This window comes from Budorcas taxicolor, chromosome 21 (genome assembly GCF_023091745.1).
Source record: "Budorcas taxicolor isolate Tak-1 chromosome 21, Takin1.1, whole genome shotgun sequence".
NCBI classification, from domain to species: domain Eukaryota; kingdom Metazoa; phylum Chordata; class Mammalia; order Artiodactyla; family Bovidae; genus Budorcas; species Budorcas taxicolor.
The window spans coordinates 72,820,511-72,843,751 of NC_068930.1; the positions used below are offsets into that span (position 1 = coordinate 72,820,511).

Sequence of the window (23,241 nt, forward strand, 5' to 3'; positions counted from 1 at the left end):
CGCGTGGGGGGCTCAGGACACACCACTTATTTGGCACCTGCTGTGTGCAGGCACCCGGGGAGCGTTAGCTCTCCAACCTGATGTTAGCACTCGGGACAGTGGGCAAAACCCAGGGGTGGAACTCAGGGTGAGTGTGGTCAGGGTCTGGATGGCGGTCCATGGGCCCCATCACCCGGGGTGCTCGAGGCCGAGGTTGGCTGTCCCCTGCTTTGGACACACAGACGTCGCCAGGGCCTGCTGCTGCCCCACGTCCTAAATGCACCCCAGAAATGTGCAGGCCGAGCGTCCCAGTGTGGAGGGGCCTCGGGGACCCCTGGCCAGCTCCCGTTCCCTGACTCCCCGCTCCAGGCAGGGCCAGAGGCAGTGGGCAGCCCCAGCGAGTGAGACCAGCCCACAGGGCTCCCCGGAGTCCTCCCCCAGCTCAATTCGGAAACGGTGCTATCTGGGGAGCTGCCAGGCTGAGAGCTGCCCAGGGACGCTGGCCGGCCGGCCTCCCTACTCCCACCCGCCCGCAGCGAGCTGGCACAGGGGCGTCCACAGCCTCTGTCTCCTTCCCCAGCTCGGAAAAGGCACACACATGTGTGTCAGGCCCCTAATTCAGCCCGCCGCTCTGGGCGGGGGTCAAATGCCACCAGGCCACTGGCCCCACAGCGACGGCCTCCTCCAGCAGGGCTGTCCAGAGGGCCGCTGAAGCCGCCACCCCGTAGTGTAAGGGAAGCTTCTCGGCCGCTCGAAAGCTGCCCCGGCTCCGGTTCCCTCTCTGCCAGAGGTTCTGATCACCAGTGGACTGTGGGTGCAGGTGGGCAAGCTTGCCTCGGGTGCGGCAGCCAGGAGCCCAGGTGAGCCTGCCTGGCATGAGTGCATGCATGTCAGCGAGTGTGGAGACACGTGTGTGACTTGTGTGTGCTGTGTTACGTGTATATGTGTGGTGTACATATGTGTGTGTACGTGTGTACAAATGGGGATGGTGTGTGTGGTATGTGTGTGTCTGAGTGTGTGTGTATATGTGGTATGTACGGTGTGTGAGAATGGAGGTGTGTGTGTGTGTGTGTGTGTCTAGGTGTGTGTGTATGTGTACATGTGTGTGGGATGTATGTGGGGGGGTGTATATAGTGTGTGAGTATGTAGGTATGTGTGTGTACATGTGTGTGTATATGGGTGTGGTGTGTACATGTGTGTGGTATATATGAGTGTGTCTGCTATGTGTATGTGTATATAGTGTGTGAGTGTGGAGGTATGTATGTGTACATGTGTGTGGTGTGTGTGCATGTACACAGTGTGTGAGTGTGTAAATATGTGTGTATGAGTACATGTGTGGTGTGTGTGTGAGTTGTGTTGTGTGTGTGTGTGTACATAGTGTGAGTGTGTAGGTGTGTGTGTGTACATGTGTGTGCTGTGTATGACTTGTGTGGTGTGTGTACGTGTACACAGTGTGTGAGCTGAGGGATGCATGAGCTCAGCCTCCGGGATGGGGTCCTGGCTGGCTTGGCTCTCCCGCCTCCACTGGCTGGACATCCCTGGAGGTGGTGTCCCGAGGGACAGAACAGCGGGAAGGCCGGCTGAGGCCCTGCCAGCTCGGGCTCAAGGCCCCTGAGGGCTGCAGGACCTGCCCAGCTTGGCCATCACCTGAGCCCAGGGCCCCGCAAGCAGCCAGGCACAGGGAGGCTTGGAGGGTGATGGAGCAACGGTGGGATCAGAGCTGAGGAAGGGCCCCCGATGAGGACAGAGGCCAGTGGGCCAGGGGCAGGGTTGGGGACAGACACAGGGTGCAGACCGCCTGGCCCGCAGGAAGCAGGAGCCCGGTGGGGCCAGGTCAGACGCCAGGGGGCCGGGGCCCAGGGCTCGGCATTGTCCAAGGCCTTGAACCAGGCGAGAGCCGGCCGGCCCAGCCCACCCTGCACCCCCAGAGGCCGGGGAGCAGGCAGGTCAGGGGACTGCTGTGGATACTGTCGCCAGCTCCCGAAGGTGTCAGGTCACGGAGGGAAGGTGCTGGGCCAGAGCCCACAGGCCATCAGGGGGTGGGGATCCTGGGGGTGCAACCCTGGCCAGACCCCTTCTCCTGGGAAGCAGGCAGAACCTTGAGGAGCCTCGCTTGGCCCCCTCAGGGCCCCCAGGACTGGCCCAGGAGCTCTGGGGGTGCCCAGGGCAGGTCTCCAGCCCAGGGAAGGACAGGGTCCCCCCCAGGCAGTGGCCTAGCAGGCCGTGCCTGCCCCAACAGGGGGCGGAGGAGCGGGTGACACTCTGCAGGCCCAGAGCTATTTTCCACCCTTATCGCCCGTCTGTCACAAGGCGGCCTCGGAGAAGGACACTCATGTTACACGCCGTCCCTGCCGGAGGCCCCAGGGCCTGCCCACCCCCACACAGGGCGTCCACCCCGGGGAGGACAGGGGCCTGCGGGCAGGTGGGAGGCAGGGCCCAGAGCAGCCTCACCCGCTGGGCAGACCAGAGCCACGCCTTCCTCTGAGTTCCTGGGGGGGAAACTGAGGTTCAGCCCCTAGGTTTGACTGAGGCCACTGAGCCTAAGAAGGGTGGAGCCCAGCACTCAGGCCAGTCCTGGGGGCCTCCCCTTTGGGGAGGGGCCGGGGGGCCCTTTAACAGAAGCTGGAGCCTGGGCGAGGCTGCGGGTGTGGCTGAACGCTGATGGGAGCAAGAGGGGCCTGGGGCTCCTGAGAGATGGCGGGCGGGCACCCTGCAGGGAGCTGCCCCTGCACACAGGCTCCGTGCTGGGCATGGTCACTCTCTCTCCCTGAGAGCTGACCCAGGCTGACTGGCTGTGAGCCCAGGCAGGTCCTGGTCACCCCTGCGCCCTGGCAAGAGCTGCCACGCTCACCCCAACCAGAGCTGTGGGGTGTTTCCAGCTGAGGAACGGGAGGCTCCAAGAGGTTAAGGGGCTTGCCAAGGTCACACAAGGTCACAGGATGGGGCTGAGTGAGGCTGCCTGCCCCAGAGGCTCGGAGCTGCCAGGGACACTCACCACATTGCACGTTCACAGCCGGTCACGGGCACACGCACTCGTACAGGCACACACACACTCCCACATGCACACGGGCACGTGTGCGCACAGGCAGGAGGCACGTACACTGACACTCGTCCTCACACATGCTCCACGTGCGTGTGCACTCACACGCACAGGTGAACATGGTCACGCACAGCTGTACACACACTCTTGCCCAACATGTGCAGGTACACCTGTGCACCCACCCACACACGTGTGCGCACAGCGCTCACACATGTGCATCTACGGGTATCCACACATACACACTCACCAAAGTGCTCACACAGGTGTGCACACATCCCACCACCCCCGGCCTGGGGGCAGGGCCCTGGGAACCCCAGTAGGGGTTCAACCGCTGGGCCACTGGCAGAGCCCTGGCCCCCCAGGGCCTCCACGAGAGCAGGCCTCCCCGCCCCCAGCCCCTCCACCCCCGTGACCCTGTTTGCAATAAAAAGCCTGACGCTGAGACAGGAGAAAATTGCTCCTTTTTGAAATAACTGAATGGCCGGGCTGTTATCTCCCAGATGGAGAGAGCCCTTCCCCAGACCAGGCGCCCCGGGCACCCCTCCCCGACCCGGCAGCTCCCGCCTCACTCAGCCCCACCTCCACCCTTGGGGACAGGGTCCTTGGAGGACACCCCTCATAAAGCACGGACACCTCCCCCCATAGAGAGGGAGCAGGAAGGCCCACCCAGGACCCCAGAGCAGGGCCCCGGCAGAGCCTGGGGCTGGGGATGGGTGGGGAGAAGCTCCCACGCCACCCGCTCTTGTTATCCATGGGGACGGGGCACAGAGGGCCTGGCCACACCCCCGGCACCCACTTTGCTGTACAGGTTCAAAGCAGGCCTGGGGCTGCCTGGCTTCACCCGCACAGGACTGAGGGAGGCCTCAAAAGTCAAGGACCCTTCAAAGGACGTGAAAGAAAATTCACACTAGACAGAACGCACTCAGAGGCTCCCAGAGGAGGCAGTACCACCTTACACTTACTACATGAGCAATCTAAAAACCAGGGAGAAAGAGAGGGAGGGACAAAAAGACAGAGGGAAAAACAGTCTGGGTGGGCCTGAGGGGTGGGCCCAGCAGCTCCAGCCCCCATGAACCCCAGAGAAGCCTTTCCCAGCCCCCACGAAGCCCTGCTGAAGCCCAGCCCTGGATGCCGGCTTTCAGCCTGGAGCATCCCCAGGAAGGAAGCAGCAGTGATGTTTACTGCAGTCTTATCTGTGGCCTCAAAAAAATTGCAAGTGGCAACAGTCAAATGCAAACCTCCCGAACATCCCCACTAATTAAGGAGCACGGTCGTCAATCACAGGGTCAGCCCTGCGGAATATTACGCAGCCATTAAAGCTGATGATTCAGAAGATGGCAGCAGGGGAGGACGCTGGCCACGCGGTTCTGAGCAAGCAAGTTTCCTCCTCGCCGGGAGCAGGTCGAAGGGAGGCTGAGGGGTGGGCGGATGCCAGCTCAGCTTCTGGAAAGAATCTCCCCCCCTTTTATTTTATTCCTGTGCGTGCACCCTGGGTAATAAATAATGTCTGTGCTTATCTCAGGACCATGTCCCCGTAAATGAAGACTGCAGCGCACGCCTTGAGCCCTGACTCCCAGCCAGAGACTCAGCATCAGACAAGAAAGAATGAGGAGGCAGCTCCAGGCTCACCGACGCCCAGGGCGGGGAGGGTGCGGCAGGGCCCAGGGCGGGCCCTGGTCTCGGGGGGCCCAGGGCCCCGTGCACCTGGTCCAAGGGCTGGGCCTCCGCGGGTGGCGGGGAGAGGAAGCAGAGAGGGAGGTGGTGGTCTCTGCCCCAAGAACCCCAGGGGGAGAGGGCTGGGTTGGGAGACCCAGGAGGCCTGGCCCCCCACCCGCCCAGGAGTCCCCCTGCCAAAGCCCAGAGGAAGCAGCTGGCGCTCTGGCGAGGCTGCCTGTCTTCTCCAGCCTCCGGGAGGCCAGACGGGAAGGACTCACTTCCACTCGCCTCTCTCTACTTCCCACCCTCCAGGAGGGCAGAAAGGGCCCCGCCTCAATCCTGAGACGAAGCTCACAGGAGCGCTGTGGCCGTGGGGATGAGCCGTGGAGGACCACGAGGCACGTGCGGTTCCGAGAGCCCCTGGAGGTGGCCGTCCACTGTAAGAGAGGAGGCGAGCGGGCCGCAGCGGGGCGGGCAGGGGCTCGCGGAGGGCCACGGCGGGGCCCGCAGTCATGGCCCTGCCCTCACAGTAAAACCCAGGCCCGTGGGGTCGGTCAGGACTGAGTGGCCGTCAAGAAAACCACAACCGAAAGGAAACCTAGAACCAGAGCCGCCTGGGCCATCCCTGTCTTCTTGAGGAAAGGCCGGAGGGCAGGGGTCCCCGCGCCCACCCACTCTTCCCTCCCGCATCCCGAAGCTCCTCCCTGCCCCTCACCCTTCACTGCTCACCTCCCCAGTCCTCCCCACTCCTGCCCAGCACCCCAGGGCCACCCCAGAGCCCACTCTGTACCCCTGCCCCGTCCACCCCTGCCCAGCTCACTCCTCACTCCCTGCCCGTGGGCCACAGCCCTGTGTCAGCTAACGATGCCTTGTGACGAATACCACAGACTTAGCCGCTTCAGCAACCCGCGCTGATGGTCCCAGCAGCCCTGTGGGTCGGGGCCCCGGGCACAGCCACGGCAGCCCTCCCTCAGGGAGGTGGCCATCAGGGAGTCAGCCAGCACCGGGCCTCACCCAGGGCCCAGGGCCCTGGTGCAAGCACACGGGGGTTATTACAGAATTCACGTCCTCCAAGCTCCACCTCCAAAGGCAGCAGAGGAGCCTCTCCCCGACCTCCAGACCCTCTGCCCAGAGAGCTCGTCCGATGGGGCCAGGCCCACCCAAGACCCCGTCTCTTGACTCGGTGCCCCATGGGGATTCCCGTCGGAGCTGCGGGACCCTGGCCCCTCTGCCGTGTCCTGCTGGTGGAAGCGTGTCACAGGCCCCCACGCTAAGAAGCGGGGGCCACACAAAGGCAGGGACCCAGCGGGGGTGGAGGCATCTTAGATTCTGCTGCCACGGCCCCTAAGGACGGGACTCCGAGTCCTGCCGAGCTGTGAGTACAGCTCGCCGCCCCGACACATGTCAGCGTCTCCTGTGGAGGCCGGTGTAACCAGCGGGAGAGGCCTCCACCAGGGCCCCTGCCCCGACACTCAGCTGCCCCTCCCTCCCAGATCGGCCCCACCTCCAGGAGCTCCCGAATCCCGAAAGCAAAGACCCTCAGACGGGGAGTCAGGGCCCGGTCAGCATTGGCCTGGGGCCTCCAGTGAGCCGAGCAGGATGGATAGGAGGCCAGGCGTCCAGCCACCCTCACCCCAGGACCCCTGCAGACTCCACACACACCCCTTCCCCGGGACCCCCAGGAGGCGCCCAGCATCTGGAAGCTGAAACCTGAAGCCTAAGAGGCTGGGTGGGACCCCAGGGGGGCACTGGCAGAGAGGCCAGCCAGGGGGTGGACCACCCGGCCAGGTCAGGACCTTCGGGAGCTCGTCTCCATCGGCAAAGCAGGGAGCTCTGTCTGACCTGGTCAGACTCAGGGTCCTCAGGAGGGAGACTGACGGGGGACGCCCTGGGGGAGCCTGGCTGGTGAAGTGGGCTCACCTTCTGAGAGGGGAGGCGCCTCCCTGCCCAAGCCCACTCTCACTCTCCTCCCCAGACATCGCCTGCAGGGAGCCCACCGCCGCTGCCCAGCGTAAGTTTAGAGCCTTCACCCTCGACCCCCAGAGGCCCCGCCCCCACGGCTCCAGCACCCCCGACCCTGGCAGGGCCCCGCCCTCAGCTGGGGTCCCTGATGGACACGGGTGGGCAGCAGCTCCCCAGGGCCGCCCTCTGCCCCTCACTGCCCCCCGCGGGAGGGCGCAGGGCGGGGTGCCCAGAGCAGGCCCCCGTCGCAAGGAGCCCACTGGCCAGAGAGGGATAGGGAGACCCAGGCCCCCGGGGACCTTGGGGGTCACTGAGCTGCCATGAGCTGCCAGCCCCTGCGGGAGCCCCGCAGGGTCCGCACCGGCCCCCGCCGGTGGGAGGAGGGGCGCCCGCGGGGTCCCTGCCGGGGCCGGGGTCAGGCCTGCTGGCTGTGCTAACCTCCCCGCTCTGCCCCCAGCGCCCAGCCGGCCACGGCCCCGTGGCAGCTCCCTGCTTCTGTGGCTGACGACCTGCATCCTGCTGGCGCTGGTGCTGGGCGTGTGCTGCGGCCAGGCCGGGCCCGTGGCCGGGGCCCTGGAGGACATCCGGGCCCGGCTCCTCGCCGCCCTCCTGCGCCTGCGGCTGGCTGCCCTGGACTGCTGGCGCTGCCTGCTGCAGCTCTGACGGCGACGCCCGCCCCCCAGGGCCCAGGGGCATCCACCGGGAGGTCTTCTTCAAACAAGAATGTCACCACTGAAACCCAGGCACCCACAGGTTCCAGCCCCTAGGGCTACCCTTCAGGCGCCCCCTCACCCCGGCAGGAACTCTCGGTGACCTTGGGCTGGGCCTGGAAGCATCTGCTTGTAGCCCCTGGAGCCGGGGGCACCCTCCCTCTTTCCGGGGCACCCAGAGAAGGAAAGTAAACTGGGCTTTGCTGCTTGGGGACCTGCAGCCCAGACCCCAAAATCGGGAGAGGTGGCTCGGGGGTGCGCTCTCTCCTGCAGTCACGTGAGGGGGGCCCAGCACCCCAGCTTATCTGCCAGCGCTGCACCCACGGCCTGGGGAGCCCCGCTTGTCCAGGGGATGTGGGCCACCTGGCCCCTCGAAGCTGCTGGCCTGGGGGAGGCAGAGAGGGGACGGGAGGGCTGAGAGGCAGGGTCGCCGCATCTGGGCCTGGGTCCCAAAGGCCCCGCGTGGGCTGTGTGGAGCCCGGGAGCCCCGTGACCATGTAGCTCACACAGCCAGACTAAGGGGGCTCTGCGGAGACAGACCCTGGGTCCCCTCAGATGCAGGGAGGGAGAGGGGCCTGAGCGAAGCAGGGAGGCCCCACCGGGGGAGAAGCCCCCACAGCTTGAAGACGGGCGTCCACACGGGGCCTGGGCTCCTGCCGTCCGCCCCCACGGGCTAAGTGGGGAGACGCCGGTTTTCTGCTGAAACACTGCCACCTCTTTCCTCCCGGAGACATTGGCCCCAAGGAGGGAAGTCGGGACCGACTTGCTGTGGATTCACTTCGGCAGCCACTGCAGAGGTCGGGGTGCCGTGCGAGCCGGCCCCCCAGGGCTTCAGGGGCCGGGGCACCCGTCTCCAGGGTCCCTGCAGGCTTCAGAACTCAGGGATCCCTGAGCCGGGAGCCCAGCAGACAGAGGTCCGCCTCCGGGGGCAGCGGCCCTTGGGGACCCTCCAGCATCACAGCTGCCAACCTCACGGACACCCGCTGCCCCCTGCGCCCACCCACCCCCTGAAGAGGACGGGCAGGCTAAGTGGCAGAACCGAACCCACAGGGCTCAGCCCCACCAGCCCGGAGCCCGTCGTGAGGGGAGCACTCGGGGGTGCCCGGCTTCCCCGACACCCCTCCTCAAGGCCCACCGCTCTCAGCTCAGGGCTTCTGCAAAGACCCACTCAGCTCTGGTGGGTCTGCAAGACCTGGACCCCCACTGCTTTGGGGAAAGTATCGCTCAAGGTGCACCCAAGAACGCTGAGAATTCTGAAACACGAAATCCATCCTCACACCCGAGCAGTGACGGGAAGCAGACAGAACAGAGCCCACGAAGAAATCTGCAGATGGAGGCTGCAGCCGCCGGGGGCGGGGGGGCTCCCAGTTCCCAGCAAGTCTGGGAAACTCCAGGAGCAAACACAGAAGGCGGTGTTTTCAGTCTTCAATTGAAAGCAGACAGAAAATAGAAACAAAGGCAAACTGAAGAGGCAGAAAAGATGGATGGACACCTGATCCTTCGTCCACATTAGAGGCTCAGGTATTTTTGTTTTTATTTTGACTTGAGAAATAAATACATTTGCGTTGAAGAACCTTCACTTTCAGTTAAGCTGGAGTAGAATTAGAATAGGATGTCCATTATCAAACAGCACTGGGGAGAAGCAAGCATTGAGGAAGCGACAGGGCAGACCCTCCTCAGGGGCCCCAGGGCACGGCTGGCCCCTCCAGCCCCAGGGGTCCTTTCCCGGCCCACTGCGAGGCCACCGGCTCCTGTCCCAGGACACCCTCCCCAAGGCCAGCCGTGCCTTTCCCTGGAGCCCCCAGGATGGGAGTCTGGGGGTGCCAGTGCAGCTGGCCCATGACAGCCCGTGTGTCAGTGACCGTTCCGCTTTGCGCGTGGCCCTGTAAGAGGACACAGGCCTCTGCTGGTCTGACCGAAGGGCTGCCCAGACCAGCTCCAGGCCATCCACAAGTGCCCGGGCACACCCACACCTGCAGCAGAGCCTCCGGTCCAGAAGCCCACATCCAGGGCCTGCTCCACCCTCCAGAGCCCAGATGGCTACCGCCTGCTGGGGGGCAAGGCAGAGCCACCCCCTTCTGCGGAGAACAGACCAGGAGCTCTCAGGCACCAGTGAACTGGACAGGCAGATCCCCTTGAGGGCCTCAGGTTCTGTCAAAACCCCTCCCCAAGGCCCCTGCTCCTCTGGCCAGAACCCCCACCAGGCCAAGGGTCAGAGCATCCAAGATGTCAGGAGCCTCCATCACCTACGCCCCGAGCCCCCTCCCGAAAGGTGCCAGCTGAGCACATCATGACAGGTGACGTGCACCTTGCTTCCCAGGGCCAGGCTGCCTGCCGCAGGGGGCCCCTAGACCCAGGCCCAGATCCGCGGCCTCTGGACGCCCCGGGCCCCTCCTTTCAGGGAGATGGAGCCACAGCAAACCAGCATGCAGGCCAGACCTGCCTCCTGAGCCGGGAGCCCTGAGCGGTGTCCACAGCCAGGCAGCCCCAGGCGGCTCAGCACCGAATCCCGGGCCCCAGGTCCCCGCCAGCTCCTCCGCCTGCCGCCACGGGGGCAGGATGCACCCTCGGGGCCCCCTGAGATGGGAAAGCGGCCCCTCCTCTGGGGCACAGGGGGCCCTGGGGATGGGGGTGCAGACAGCTGCCTGCTCTGGTCTCCACCCACACACGCACACTTGCACACACACTTGTGCACAGGCACGCTCATGTGTACACACAGCACACTCACACACGCTCACACCTCGCCATGCAGGCTCACGTGCACACGCATGCACGCTCGCACACACTGGCCACGTGCACTCACAGCACACACACGTCCACACCCTCACACGCCTCACATGCACTCACACACCCTCGGTGGCACCTGGCCCCTCTCCCCTGCAAGACGTCACTCCCACATCCAGAGCCCACGTCGCCAGCCCACGGGCACAGGCCCAGCCCATAGGGGGGGCCCTGGGGCCTCCCCAGGCCAGGCCCCCAGGAAGCCCGCACCACTGCTGCAGCCTGACCCCAGGCCGACCCACCACTCTGTGCTTTCCCAGGGGCTCTGGAGCCGGAGTCGGGGGCTCTTAGCCCTGGGGGCCGCCTGGGCGAGGGGCTCCTTCCCGCACGCGGCGCTTGGCCCACAGGTGGCAGGCTCCTCATCCCCCGCACGGTTCAGGAGCAGGTGACGAGAGTGATGTGTGACCATCTTGGGCTGCTGGGGTCACACCGAGGTCACAGGTTGCTGCCATGGGACCTGGCAGGAGGTCACACAGATGGCGTCCAGCCGAGGCCCACAGGGAGGCGTGACCACAGCAAGCCCACTGGCCGGGGGCCTCCGCAAGGCTTACCCCCGGGATGGGTGGAGGCCCCTGCATGGAGCCTAGGGGCTGAGTGCGGCCCCACCCCCGCTGGCTGCCAGGCCGGTCCGCGGTGGGAACCAGGCGCCCAGTGAGGGGGTCGCTCAGCCCTGTACACAGAGCCGAGGGGAGGCATGCAAGGCGTGGGGCCTGGGCAGAGCCAGGGCCGTGGCCCAGGGCAGCACGCGCCCCCCAGCCCAGGTGGGGGCCGGCCGGGCCTAGATGACGGCGCTCTTCTCGTCCTGGAAGGCGGCGCGGGGGGCGGGCCGGGCCAGCAGCAGCTCCTTCTCGTGGACCAGGTTGTCCAGCAGGTCCTCCTGGCGGTAGTTGTGGTAGACTTTCAGGAAGGCCAAGACGGTGATGGCCAGCCAGGCCAGCCATGAGGCCCAGAGGCCGAACTGCAGGGGCGGAGAGCACGTCAGGGGGCTGGCCAGGTCCAAGGGACACTGCCGGGGGCACCTGCCCACCCCCCAGGGCCAGACAAGATGGGGGCGTCACCCCCAGTGTCTGGTAGCCCTCGGCCCCAAGCCGCGCCCCTGCCTCGGGAATACTGCCCATCCTCAAGTCCAGGTGGGGCCCCCGGGGCAGGGGGCAGGTACTGGGCCCGTTCGGCTCCAAGCCGAGCTCGTTTCTTCTGTAAAGGAGCCTCTTTCAACCACTGGAACAAATTGACCTTTATCTGCTGTTTCCAAACAGTTGGAGGGGAAGCAATTTAATCAGAACCAGGCTCGAGGCCCAATTAAACTGGCTCCGTGGAAGGGGTTTGTCATTGCTCAGCCTGCACCTCCCTTATCTAACCAGCACAAACTCGGGCGGGAGCGTTTCCCACTAAATTTACGTGAAGGTGTCTCTGGCAGGCTCGGCTCATCTCAGCTGGACCCACTGACGTCCAGGCCCCCAACCTCCACCCCAGAGGGCTCCTCACTTGGAAAAGACCCTCAGGCCGGCCACTGGCCAATGCAGGGCCAGAAGTGGACCCAGAGGCTGGCGGGACCTGCCCGGAGCCTAAAGAACCCACCTGCCCAGGCATCCCGCCACCCCCGCCATCAGGGTCATCATCAGGGTCAGGCACAGATGTTGAGGGACAGGCCCTCTCTGACCGCACGTCCCGACACGCTTGTGTCCAGCAGACGGGGTCCCTAGACTGACCCATGGTCCCCTGGAGGGCAGGGGACGAAGCTGATCCAGGGGCAGGACTGGCAGAGCTGAGTTCCCCAGACAGTGGCTAGAGGCTCCTCCAAATGGGAAACCCGGATCCCCTCTAGGGACCCCCTCCCTCAGACCCTTCCCCGACCACCCCGGCTGGGGCTTCACTGTGGGTCCTCAAGCATCTATCTGAGGGCCCACGTGGAGCCAGAACCAGGATCCAGACTCCGGGCCCCAGCCTGCAGGCTCAGATGAGCAGCACAGAGCCACCCCTCACCCCCCAGGCCTCCCGCTTCTGCCCTCGGTTCAGGCTGTTCCCTCCTCCGGGGATGCTCCACGCGTCACTCCTCCCTACCCACACAAAATCCTCTGCCTGCAAGATCCAGCCCTCCTGCAGGAAGCCTTCCTGACCGCTCCCCCAGCGCTGCGCTCACTGTCTCCTCTGCCATGACACCATCCTTAACCAAGAGTCTGTTTCCTTCTGGATGGGGCGGGGCTGTGCGCTCAGTGAACGCTCGGCGGAGAGTGGTCCCCTCCCTGGTACCCCGGCAGCCCCGCCCACCCGGGAAGCCCCACCCACCCGGACAGCCCTGCCTACCCAAGAAGCCCCGCCCTTGAGCAGCCCCGCCCACCCGGGCAGCCCTGCCTACCTGGGCAATCGCAAACTGATCATAGAAGGCAGAGTTGTCCACGTTCAGCTCCAAGTCGATGCCCTGGAGCTCTTCACAGCTAAAACGGCAAGACGCGGGAGTGGACGGTGACCGCTGGGAGGACCCAGCAGGCGGGCAGCAGAGCATCACCCCCAGATGGCGAGGCACTGTCCCCAAGGCGGGGCAGACAGGGAGCTGCCGGGCCCCATCGGTGGAGCAGGGACCCTGTAGATCTGACCCCATCTGACCCTGAACAGTGGGGGATACCAGCCCTGGCCATCACTCCCCTGAAGCCCCCGGCCCTGCTCCCCATGGCCCCACGGCACTGCAGGACCAGGGGCTGCAGAAGGCGTGGGCTGCAGCTTCTGGCCCCTCAGTCCCCAGACTGAGCTGCACAGCAGCCCTGCTTGAGTTTAACGGGCATCCGAGGGCACCCCTTTAACCACCTGGGGCTGGCAGCACAGGCCAGCAAACCCAGAGGCAACCTGCAGGTCACGACGCGGAGCCCTAGTGACCTCCACAAGCTCCTTGTATGTGGACAGGCTGGGCCGGGCTGGGCCTCCGAAGCCTGGAGTGGATGGAGCCTGGGCTCAGGGACCTGTAGCCTCTCCAACGTCAGGACACAGGAGTGGGAGCCTGGTGCCCAGAGAGAGGGAGGCCCAGAGGCCCAGGCACACCCTGGAAGGAGCTGGGTAATGGAGTTCGTGAGGGTAAAGAAACGCTGGGTACCTTTCCAGAGGAGCCCAAGGCCATTCCCAGGGGCCCGCCCCCGCTCTGAGGGCTCGGGAAAGGGCGCAGGGGGTGGTAAGTGGCTGGGGGCTCGGCAGGGAGAGCCCACACAGCTCAGCATGGGTAAGACCCCCACACACAGAGGGGCTGCCCTGCTGTGGACCCTGAGGGAGTCACCCACGCTGGGTGCTCAAACCTTCCTCTGTTGTGCGCCCGAGGCTTCTGCAGAGGCACCAGGACCCCCAGGGCGAAGGGGCAGGGTGGCAGAGGCACCAGGACCCCCAGGGCAAAGGGGCAGGGTGACAGGCAGGGGCCCCCACCACTGCCTCTCACTTCAGCTCTGTCGTTAGTTTATACATTCAAGTTCCAGATCAGACTTTTCTTAGAGAAAGAATCTAGAGCCTCTAGAAGAGGTGACCCAAGGGTCCCTTCCTTTCCAGAGCCCTGTCCTGGGGCACTGGATACTGCCCTGAGGGCTGGGCAGTGGGCAGCCCTAGGCCAGGGTCCAGCAGTCACCATGCTCCACTTGGGGCTGCCCCCAAGCCAGAGACGGCCCCTCACTCAGGACCCAGAGCATCCTTCCTGGCCCGAGGCCTCTGTTCCCAACCCCCTCTGACCAGAAACTCCCAGTCCTGCCCCTCGCACCCCGCTCACTCCATCTTCATCTTCCTCCTAGGACCTGGAGCCCAGCCCATGGGGTCCCGTCATCCGACCACATGCTGGCGATGATGGGGAAGCTGGAACCTCTGACCTCCGGGACCTCCACACCCACCCCCAGCCCACCCCCAGGGTCCTTGGGGGACCTGCTCCGGTGTGAAGCTGCTGCAGGCTCCCTGAACTGGGAAGGGGGTGCGGACCAGCGGAGGGGCTGGCCAGGGGTGCACAGGCCACGGGGGCACCATGGGCAGCAGGGAGGGTCCGTGCAGGAGGAGGTTGCTGGGGAGTCGTAGCGGGGCCCGGAGCGCACCTGTGGGACACGGCGCCCTTCTCGGTGATGGCGTCACACCACATGGTGAAGCCCACGCTCACGATGGTGCTGGCGATGAAGACCAGGAAGACCACGAAGGCACTGACCAGCAGGTTCAGGAAGGCGTAGAGGAAGGAGCTGCAGCGAGAGTGGAAGGGGCCGTCACCGTGCCTGCCTGGGCCCCCAGCACCCCTGCAGGGCCAGGCGGCGGTGGGGGGCAACCCCCGGCCCTCAGGTTCCCAGCGGGGTCTGGGCCCCAGAGGATCGGGTGGGGCCAAGCAGGGTCCCTGCCCTTCCCAGAGCATCCCTCATCCCACAGCCCCGCTGCCCAGCCCATCCTCCCAAAGCCCCGGAGTGGGGACCATCTTATAGCAGAGACAGGGCCTCTGTTTAAAGGCAAGTCCACCTGGTTCCAAAGCATCGAGGCCAGCAGCCACACTGGCAGACCAGACCACCTTTCCTGGCGGCTCACCCTCACGGGCACCCACCAAGGCCGTTTACCCACACGGCCATCAGCGTGGCTGAGCGGCACCCGTACTGCAGGCTGCATGACCCTGCTCTGATTTCCCCACTGGAACCTAAAAGGCCAAGGAGTGACCAGGGCGGGCGCCTGGGGGCCTGGGGGCAGGGCCTAGAGGGCAGAGCTCACTCAGGGTGGGGCTACACTGCCCGGGGGGCCAGGGCCTCTCCAGGGTGCACATGGGCAGGTCCCCACTGGGATGCTCTCAGACGGCGCCAGCATTTGCCCATGGGGCAAGCGAGGGGCCATGGTGGGAATACCCACCCTCTGGACTCTCCTAGCCACCCATGAGCATCCTATCTTCTCCAAACCACCCCCTGGAGACCCAGAGTCCTGCAGGAGAGCAGGTGGCCCAGCTGAGGCTGCAGGGGGCAGGGGGACAGGGCTGTCCCGCTGAGAAGGGCCAGGGGGCAGAGGGAACTCCCCCAGGTGGGACGGCAGCCCGGGCCCACCTCCCACCTGCTGCAGATTTCACGTGAACATCAGTGCTTTCAGGACATCAAATCTGAGCGGAATGATTGGCCAAATATGGCTTCACAGAGAACATTCATCAAACAAGGTATCGGCTGGGACCTCAGCCAAGAAAACATCAAAGTTACTGTCCCTGAGCGTGGTGACTGTTGGCTGAGGCCAAGGGGCGATGGACACGATCCATCCATCACCCACCCCCCACAATCTGTACTGAATCCTACAAGCCCAGGCGGGCTCCTCACCCTCTGTGTGGACAGACACCTTCAGGGAAACCCTGGACAGCAGGCCTGAGACACAGCCGGCCCGTCAGAAAGCTGCCCCTTCCCACCTCGGAGGGTGACTTACAACAGTCTCTGAGAGACAGAAGGCCCAGACACTCCAGCCACATCCCTGTTAAAGGGACGCAGTTTGGGGGTCTCCATCCCACAAGACGGGCTTCCCTTATGTCTCAGCTGGTAAAGAATCCGCCTGCAACGCTGGAGACCTGGGTTCAGTCCCCGGGTGGGGAAGATCCGCTGGAGAAGGGAATGGCGACCTGCTCCAGTATCCTGGCCTGGGGAAGCCCATGGACGGTGGAGTCCACGGGGTCGCAAAGAGGCAGGCAGGACTGAGCGACGTTTTCATTTTCGCCCCACGAGACAGGGAAGGGTCCGTGCTGGGGTCCCGCCGGCCGACAGCCGCCTCCGACTCTTCCCTCACTTTCTGCCAGTTTCCTCGGCATCTGTCCCAGGCTTTACAGGCTTTTGAAGAATTGGGTGTGTGAGAGCCTCACCCAGCCCCCCAGAGTTCACAGTACAGGAATGGGAGCCTGGCACTCACAGGGTTAACTCCGCCTTCCTCCTGCCACCTCCCAGGGTGCCCTGCCCGGATGTGCCGTCTCCATGGTGACAGCTATCCTGGTAAGCCCTGGGAGCAATGCGCAGGCTGAGGGACACGTGTGGGCAGGCAGATGGGTTGTGTTAACCCAGCACTCCCCAGCCATCAATCACAAACCACGGCCACCTGGACGCACAAGGCTGCCCCAGGCCCCCGGGCCTGAGACTCACCCTCAGCTCAGCCAGGGCCCTGACAGAGCAATGCCCCAGGAAGACACAGGCACCACGGATCCACGGACCCCTCCCTCCAGGCAGCAAGCAGGGTGACTCCCCCTGTACAAAAGCGGCCTCCACCCATGACTCTTCACACCCCCCGGGCACAAGTCAGGGGCGCCCACTTTGCAGACACACTCTGCATGAGGAGGGAGCTGGCGCCACGGGCACTGTGTCAAGACCATGAGCGTGAGACCCAACCACGAGCCCCTCTCACAGAGCAAAGTGTGGGATTCCACCCTCAGTCTTGGTGGGCCTCCTTGGTGTCTCTGAAGTTGGTCTCTTAAGAGATTAAGGTGCACGCTGAACCCTGAGCAGCTAGGCCCCTCTTAAAAACCCGAGTCTGACCAGGGCAGCGGGTCCTCCGTGGGCTGGACTGCAGGGGCCACCAGCGCCCCTGAGGGCCTTGTCCATCACACGGCTCTCTCTACCGCCCCTCCCAGCCTCCTGGCTCTCCCTGACCCACCCCAGACCTGCTCCCCTGGTCTGTACAGCTTGACCAACTGTGCCAGAACTGGCTGCCCACAGCTGAACATTCTGCCCACGGCAGGTCCAGACACAGCAATCCCAGAGGGCTGACTCCTTGACCAGACGGTGAATCTGCAAAGGCGTCTGGGCCCATGAGTGGCCGTGAAGCAGCAGACGTCAAGAGGCGGCAATCTTTCTGTCATTCACTCAACAATCACTAATTTAGTGCCTTCTGGGCACCATGCCTGATGCTCAGCCCTGAGCACACAGAGGTGTACAAGGTGTGTGCCCACCATGGGTACAGCCAGCCCAGGGTCCCCTCGGATGGACAGCCGTGACCTCCACAAGAGCTTTGACCAGGGCCTGCAATCAGAGCTAACATGGAAGAATGGCACTCGAGACAGACGGCATCACAGCTGACTGACTGCCAACCGAGGTCTGTGACGGACAGGGTGGGGTGGGTGGACACAGGTGGGCCACCACACGGCCGTGATCCTGATGGCCGAGAAGGGCATTCCGCAACAGATGTGCCTGGAGAAGAGAAGGCTGGCTCAGCCCTGGCCACCAGGGTCGAGCCCACTGGTGGTAACACAGGTGAGCCCCTGGAACTGATGCAAAGCGACAGAGGACCCAAGATGTTCCTCCAACCAGGACAACTCAGAGGAGAGCAGGCTCCCTCTGTCCTCAGGGGACAGGCGCAAGGAAGGAGCGCAGGGAGGCACACATACCGCCAAGCCTCAGTTTTCTGTCTTTAAAACAGGGATGGTAAAAAATCTAAAAAAGCAAAAGAAGGGGTATATGCGTATAAATGATTCAGTTCCCTGGTGGCTCAGATGGTAAAGAATCTGCCTGCAATTTAGGAGACCCAGATTCAATCCCTGGGTGGGGAAGATCCCCTGGAGGAGGAAATGGCTACCCCTTCCAGTATTCTTGCCTGGAGAATTCCATGGGCAGAGAAGCCTAGCGGGCTACAGTCCATGGGGTCCCAAAGAGTCGGACACGACTAAGCAACTTTCACACGTGTATACCTGATTCACGTTGCTGTATAGCAGAAACTAACACATCATTATAAAGAAACTGTACTCCCAGAAAAATTAATTTTAAAAAATATGAGGATGCTCATTGTTTCACAGAGCTGATGGACACCTTCTACGAGACAATGAAGGGTGGAAGCTGACCCCCGTTCCTGCCCAGCTTGTGTGAAGTGGGTAGCATGCGTGACCAGGACTCCTTTCTTGCAGACTCTGGGCTCTCTGCACCCTGTCTGCTCCCAGCCTCTGGGGTGTGTGTGTGTGTGTGTGTGTGTGTGGTTAGTTGCTCAGTCATTTTCTGACTCTTTTGCAACCCTACGGACTGTAGCCCACCAGGCTCCTCTGTCCATGGAATTCTCCAGGCAAGAACACTGGAGTGGATTGCCATTCCTTTCTCCACCAGCCTCTGGTGGTCTCTCTGAAATCTCACATCACTCAGAGCCACAGGGGCTGAGCCCCACCTAGAGAGCCACTTACATGTCCTCACTGGGTAGACGCTGAACACCCTGAGGCCACTTATCTTGTAGAAATGAGCAGGAACCATGGGTGTGAGCTGATGGTCAAGCCACGGCCCCCACCTGGCTAGTGCCCTCTGCCCTCAGCTGCACAGACTGAAGGGACCTCCGCCTGCACCACCTGCTGGCCACCCGTCCTCTTCCTCAGACCCCGTCTCATAATCAGAGCTGCTCCTCCAGCCTCGACCTGGGCCAGAGGCACCGCGCTTGGCAATGTGGGTGCAGGTGACGCCTCACACATCTCCTCAGGACACAGTCATCATGAAGGCTGAGGGCGGAGTGAGCAGGGCAGGTGCCCTCTGGGACTGGCCTGGGCTCACCCCACAGAGCCCCCAGCCCGCAGCATGCGGAGAAACCCCCGGCTGATACGTGGCTTCTGCAGAACCCGGAGCCTGAGCACTGGGTTGAACCACATCCTCTGCAGCACCGACCCGCGTCGGCACCTCAGTGACCGAGGGAGACCTCGCTGGGGACTAGGGTCTTTGTGGGCGTCACCAAGTTCAAGATCTCAGGATGAGGTCATCCTGGCCTTGGAGTGGGCCCTAGGTCCAGTGACTAGGGTCCTTCTAAGAAGAAGGAAAGAGACAGAGAGGAGGCCCCATGCAGAGGGGGACAGAGACTGGAGTCACGGAGGCCCAAGCCAAGGGACGTCAGGGTGGCAGGCGGCCACTGGGCACCAGGAAGACGCCTGGAAAGGGTTCTCTTCCCAGATGGAACCAACTCTGCCGACTCCTTAATTTGGGGCTTTTGGCCTCTGGGACTGTGAGAGAATACATCGTTTTAAGCCCCCAGTTTGTGGTGCTTTGTTACAGCAGCCCCAGAAGCTCATGCACATGGGTTGCTGGGATTTCACACCTTCCCGGGTTGGGATCCCCTAGCCTCAGCTGGCCCTTTGCTTTTCAGCTTGCAGCCTCCTGTTATCTCTCCACCCCTCTCTCCACCCCAAAGCCAAAACTGAGAGCGCTCAGGGGCCTCTGCTCATCTCCTAATTCCCCCCCAAAAGAAGTGAAATCCACCCAGAACCGCCAGAAGATGATGGGTGGGGTGATGGGGCAGAGTTGGGAGAAGGCCTAGCTTCCACGTGGATGTGAGGGCTGACAGCAGGCAGGACTGGCCTCCTGTGCCGGAGCTCTGGCCACTCCAGGGCACGGCGATCCACAGCCTGGGCGTGCGGGGGTGGGGGGGCACAGTGAGTCCCACAGGGGTGGAGGCCCGGGGAGTGTTACTGACTGAGGACCCCCACCCCAGGGAGCCACATCCCCCTCTCTCACAGAATAGAGCCAAGACAGGGAAAGGCGAAGAGGAAGACAGAGGCCAGGAGCAAGTGGGGGCCTCACTCGCCAGCCACTCCCTCTCCCACATCCCCCAGCCAAGGTGTGAGTGCCGGCGGTGGGCCTCGAGGGCTTCCCTCCAGCTTCCCTCTGCCAGGAGGATGGGGACGCGGGGAGGGTCCCCGGTTAGTCTGGTGGGCCTTCTGCCTGCCCGGTTCTTCCCCAACCACCCAACCCGACGGGGAGCTGTCCGCGGTGCTGACGGGTGTGGGCCCCCGCAGAGCCAGCGAAGGAGGCCCAAGTCCGCTCAGATATGACGATGCAACATTTGCGCCCCCGGGGACATGGATGGTGACGCGCACTTGTCCAGTGAAGCACTGGCCTTGTGCAGAGACGGCCATGGCCCCTGGGTTCTGCGTGGAGACAAAGGGCAGTTTCCCTGGAAGTGATGAGCCATGACTGATATTTTAAGGCCTCTGGAACCGTGGGGAGATGGAGGGGCTCGCGCTCCTCCTTGGGGAGCTGTGGGCACAGAAGGGGCGCCGTGCCGGGGGTGAGGGTTGCGTCTGTCGGTGAAGGGCAGCCGTGAGACACCCCCTCCCCCACTTACCCCTCGTGTCCCTTGCAGAGGAAGAAGAGCGTGCGCCAGGCGTGAGCGGCGGCGAGCAGCAGAGAAAGCAGGCTGGCGAGCAGGCTGAAGCGGCAGGCGGCCGGCGGCCCCCACTCCTGCACGGTGAAGCGCTCGCGTTCCTGCACCGTCAGGTTGGCGCTCAGCCACATGCCCTCGGTGAAGAGCAGGCAGCGGCCGCGGAAGTCGTGGCCGTTCTCAGACAGCGGCACCACCACCACGAAGCTGAACAGAAAGGCCAGGAAGTAGCAGACGCACTGCGCAAAGAGGAAATTGTTGAGCGCCATGGCGAGGCCTGGCGGGCCGAGGAAGCGGCCGGAGGACGCGGCGAGGCCGGCTGGGGACGCGGGGCCAGGGGCGCCGGCCGGGAGCCGGGGCCGCCTGAGTCTCCCGGCGCCGCGCGCAGGCCCGGCGCGCGAGGCTGCGCAGTGGCTGCGCCGGCGGGTCCTGCGCGCCCCGCCCGGGACGCGTGCGCAGCGGCCGAGGGCGGGCCGCGCCTGTGGCCAGCACCGCGGACAGCTGCCGGCGGGAAGGCCGCAAAGCGGGACAGCGGGCGTGGGGCGTGGGAACCGGGGAACCGGGGAACCGGGCACCGACGCGGAAGCAGAACGAACATCAGGAAGCAGGAGGACCGCTATGTCGGCTTACGGAGACCCGACTCTGGGGCCAGGAGCTACGTGTGTGGGCTCCACGTGGAACGGTTCCCTGGTCCCCAGCACCCGCATCAGCGTTAAGGGGCGAAGGCCGGGAGAGGGGCGCTCAGAGGGACGAGTCCCAGATGCCCACGGGGAGGGTGGGAGTGAGGTTTGCGGTCCCGGCTGGAATGACTGTTTTTCGGGACTCTGGGCTTGCACCAAGTGTAGGGGACATGAGACAGACAGGGGAGGAGCTGGGGTCTTGGAAACGACACAGAGGTCATCCACGGAGCCGGGAGCCGGGAGCCAGGAGCGGGTCTGTGAGCTCCTTTGCTTCTCCGCCAGGCCCCCTCGGAAAGGCCATCTCTCACACGGCCTGACAAGCAGAGCTCTGCGCTGGTGCTGGTGAGATAAACAATGGATGCCCCCAGCACCTCGTTAAGACAGCCTTTGCTGAGACGGAATCTGCCGGTGCATTAATTAACAGAATTAACGCCTTTTCTAGTTCCTTTTGAGACCAAGGCACGTTTAGTCCAATTCCCAGAGCAGAGAAAGCCTCCTCCTAAAAGAAACTGCCAAGTGGTTTAAAATTACATCAGCGTTTTTGTTGCAAGCATGAAAAAATCTTTGTTTTATTGCCAAAGAAATATATGCTCATTTTAAAAGTCAAGCCACATAGAAACGCATAAAATAAGAAGACAGTGTCTCCTTCTTGTCCCTCCCCACCCCCACCCTGCCACACTACCTGGATGGCCACTCTTCACAGTCTGGCTTCTACTTTTCTGGGCATTCTGCTAAGCACACAAGCACACATGCCCACAGTTTGCACATATGCTTTATACTATACACACCATTCTGCAGGTTGATTCTTTAATTCAGCGATATGTCATGGACATTATTCCCTGCCCACACATAGAGATTTACTTCATTCTTCCTAATAACTGTGTAACAGTCAATAATTACGATGATCCCACAGTTTGCATAACTCTTCCTCTTTGGGTAGCTGATTAATGCCTTTCCTTTTTGCTGTTTCAAATACTGTTGGGTGAGTTTCCTCATACACATATGCTTGTGCACTGTTACAAGGCTCTCCTAGAAGAGGAATTGCTGGGTCGTGGGTTTGCATGTTTTGAGGGTTGGCAGAAATGAGCAAACTGCTCTCTTAAAATGTCATACAAATTTACCTTTATGTCCATATTTCAGACACCCTCTCGCTCAGTCATGTCCGACTCTTCACAACCCCATTGACTGTAGCCTACCAGGCTCCTCCATCCATGGGATTTTCCAGGCAAGAACACTGGAGTGGGCTGCCATTTCCTTCTCCAGGGGATCTTCCCGACCCAGGGCTTGAACCTGGGTCTCCTGAATTGCAGACAGATGCTTTACTGTCTGAGCCACCAGGGAAGTCCATTATACAGGGGACTGGCTAATTGAAGTGCATCAGGGGACTCTCCTGGTGGTCCAGTGGATAAGAATCTGCCTGCCCATGCAGGGGACGTGCGTTCAATCCCTGGTCCAGGAAGATCCCTCATATCGCAGAGCCACAAAGCCCCTGCATCACAACTACTGAGCCTGCGCTCTGGAGCCCCGGCTCCCCAACAAGAGAAGGCGCCGCAATGAGAAATCCTTGCACCAGAGCTGGAGCATGGGCCCCGCCCGCTGCCACCAGAGAAAAGCCACACGCGGCAACAAAGACCCAGCACGGCCGACGTAAACGCGCAAATGTCTCAAAATTCAAAAAGATAGAGACATTGCTGGAATAACATACCTATTTTTAAAAAACACACGTGAAGGGGTCTTACACTTCAAAAGCTTGGCCAAAACAAAAGAGACCGCAGCAACTGAGAGGCAAGTGGCCCAACTGGAGAACTGCAGAAAAAATTAGGAAGATCATTAAGTATCCACCACCTTTTAAAGTCTTTATCGACTTTGTTATAATATTGCTTCTGTTTCATGCTTTGGCTTTTTGGCCAAGAGGCACGTGGGATCTGAGCTCCCCAACCAGGGACCGAAACTGCATCGCCTGCATGGGAAGCCACAGGCTCAACCCCTGGGCCACCAGGGCAGTCCGAGATCTGCCGCTGTGAAAGGTGCGAGACTCCAGCGTGTTCAGAGATGAGCCCCATCTGCCCTCCAAAAGCCGTGGAATTCCCTCGTCATTAAAGTGATTTCAATCTATAGAAAATGTGGAAAACCCCAAAATTCGTGTTTTAAAAGTCAGTGTTACACTCATGCCAGAATCCCCTTAGGAAAGTGAAGGAAGTAATGAGGAAGTGCATTTACAGATACTGAGGCGAAGAATTTCAAAGAAAATATTGGCATCTTGAATACAGTCCAGTGCAATAAGAAACTAGGAAAACGTGATCAAGCAGAAGTTATTAAAAATGTAAGAGCAGGTTAGCTTTAGCTAATTAATCAATAATTTATTACATCA

The 23,241-nt window shown here is 62.5% G+C and overlaps 2 protein-coding genes across 2 annotated transcripts; one reads left to right on the forward strand and one right to left on the reverse strand.

Annotated features, from left to right (window-relative positions):
• The first annotated feature begins 4,557 nt into the window (after positions 1-4,557).
• Positions 4,558-7,300, forward strand: C21H14orf180 (chromosome 21 C14orf180 homolog). The gene is made up of 4 exons (XM_052660091.1): positions 4,558-4,668; positions 4,988-5,114; positions 6,651-6,686; positions 7,095-7,300. The coding sequence occupies exons 1-4, from the start codon at positions 4,558-4,560 to the stop codon at positions 7,298-7,300; spliced, it is 480 nt and encodes a 159-aa protein (XP_052516051.1).
• Positions 7,301-10,906: 3,606 nt separating this feature from the next.
• TMEM179 (transmembrane protein 179) lies at positions 10,907-20,459 on the reverse strand. Its single transcript, XM_052660107.1, has 4 exons — positions 20,155-20,459; positions 14,181-14,318; positions 12,485-12,563; positions 10,907-11,086 (listed from the first exon to the last, which is right to left on the reverse strand). Exons 1-4 carry the CDS (start codon positions 20,457-20,459, stop codon positions 10,907-10,909), a joined length of 702 nt encoding a protein of 233 aa, XP_052516067.1.
• Positions 20,460-23,241: the final 2,782 nt, after the last annotated feature.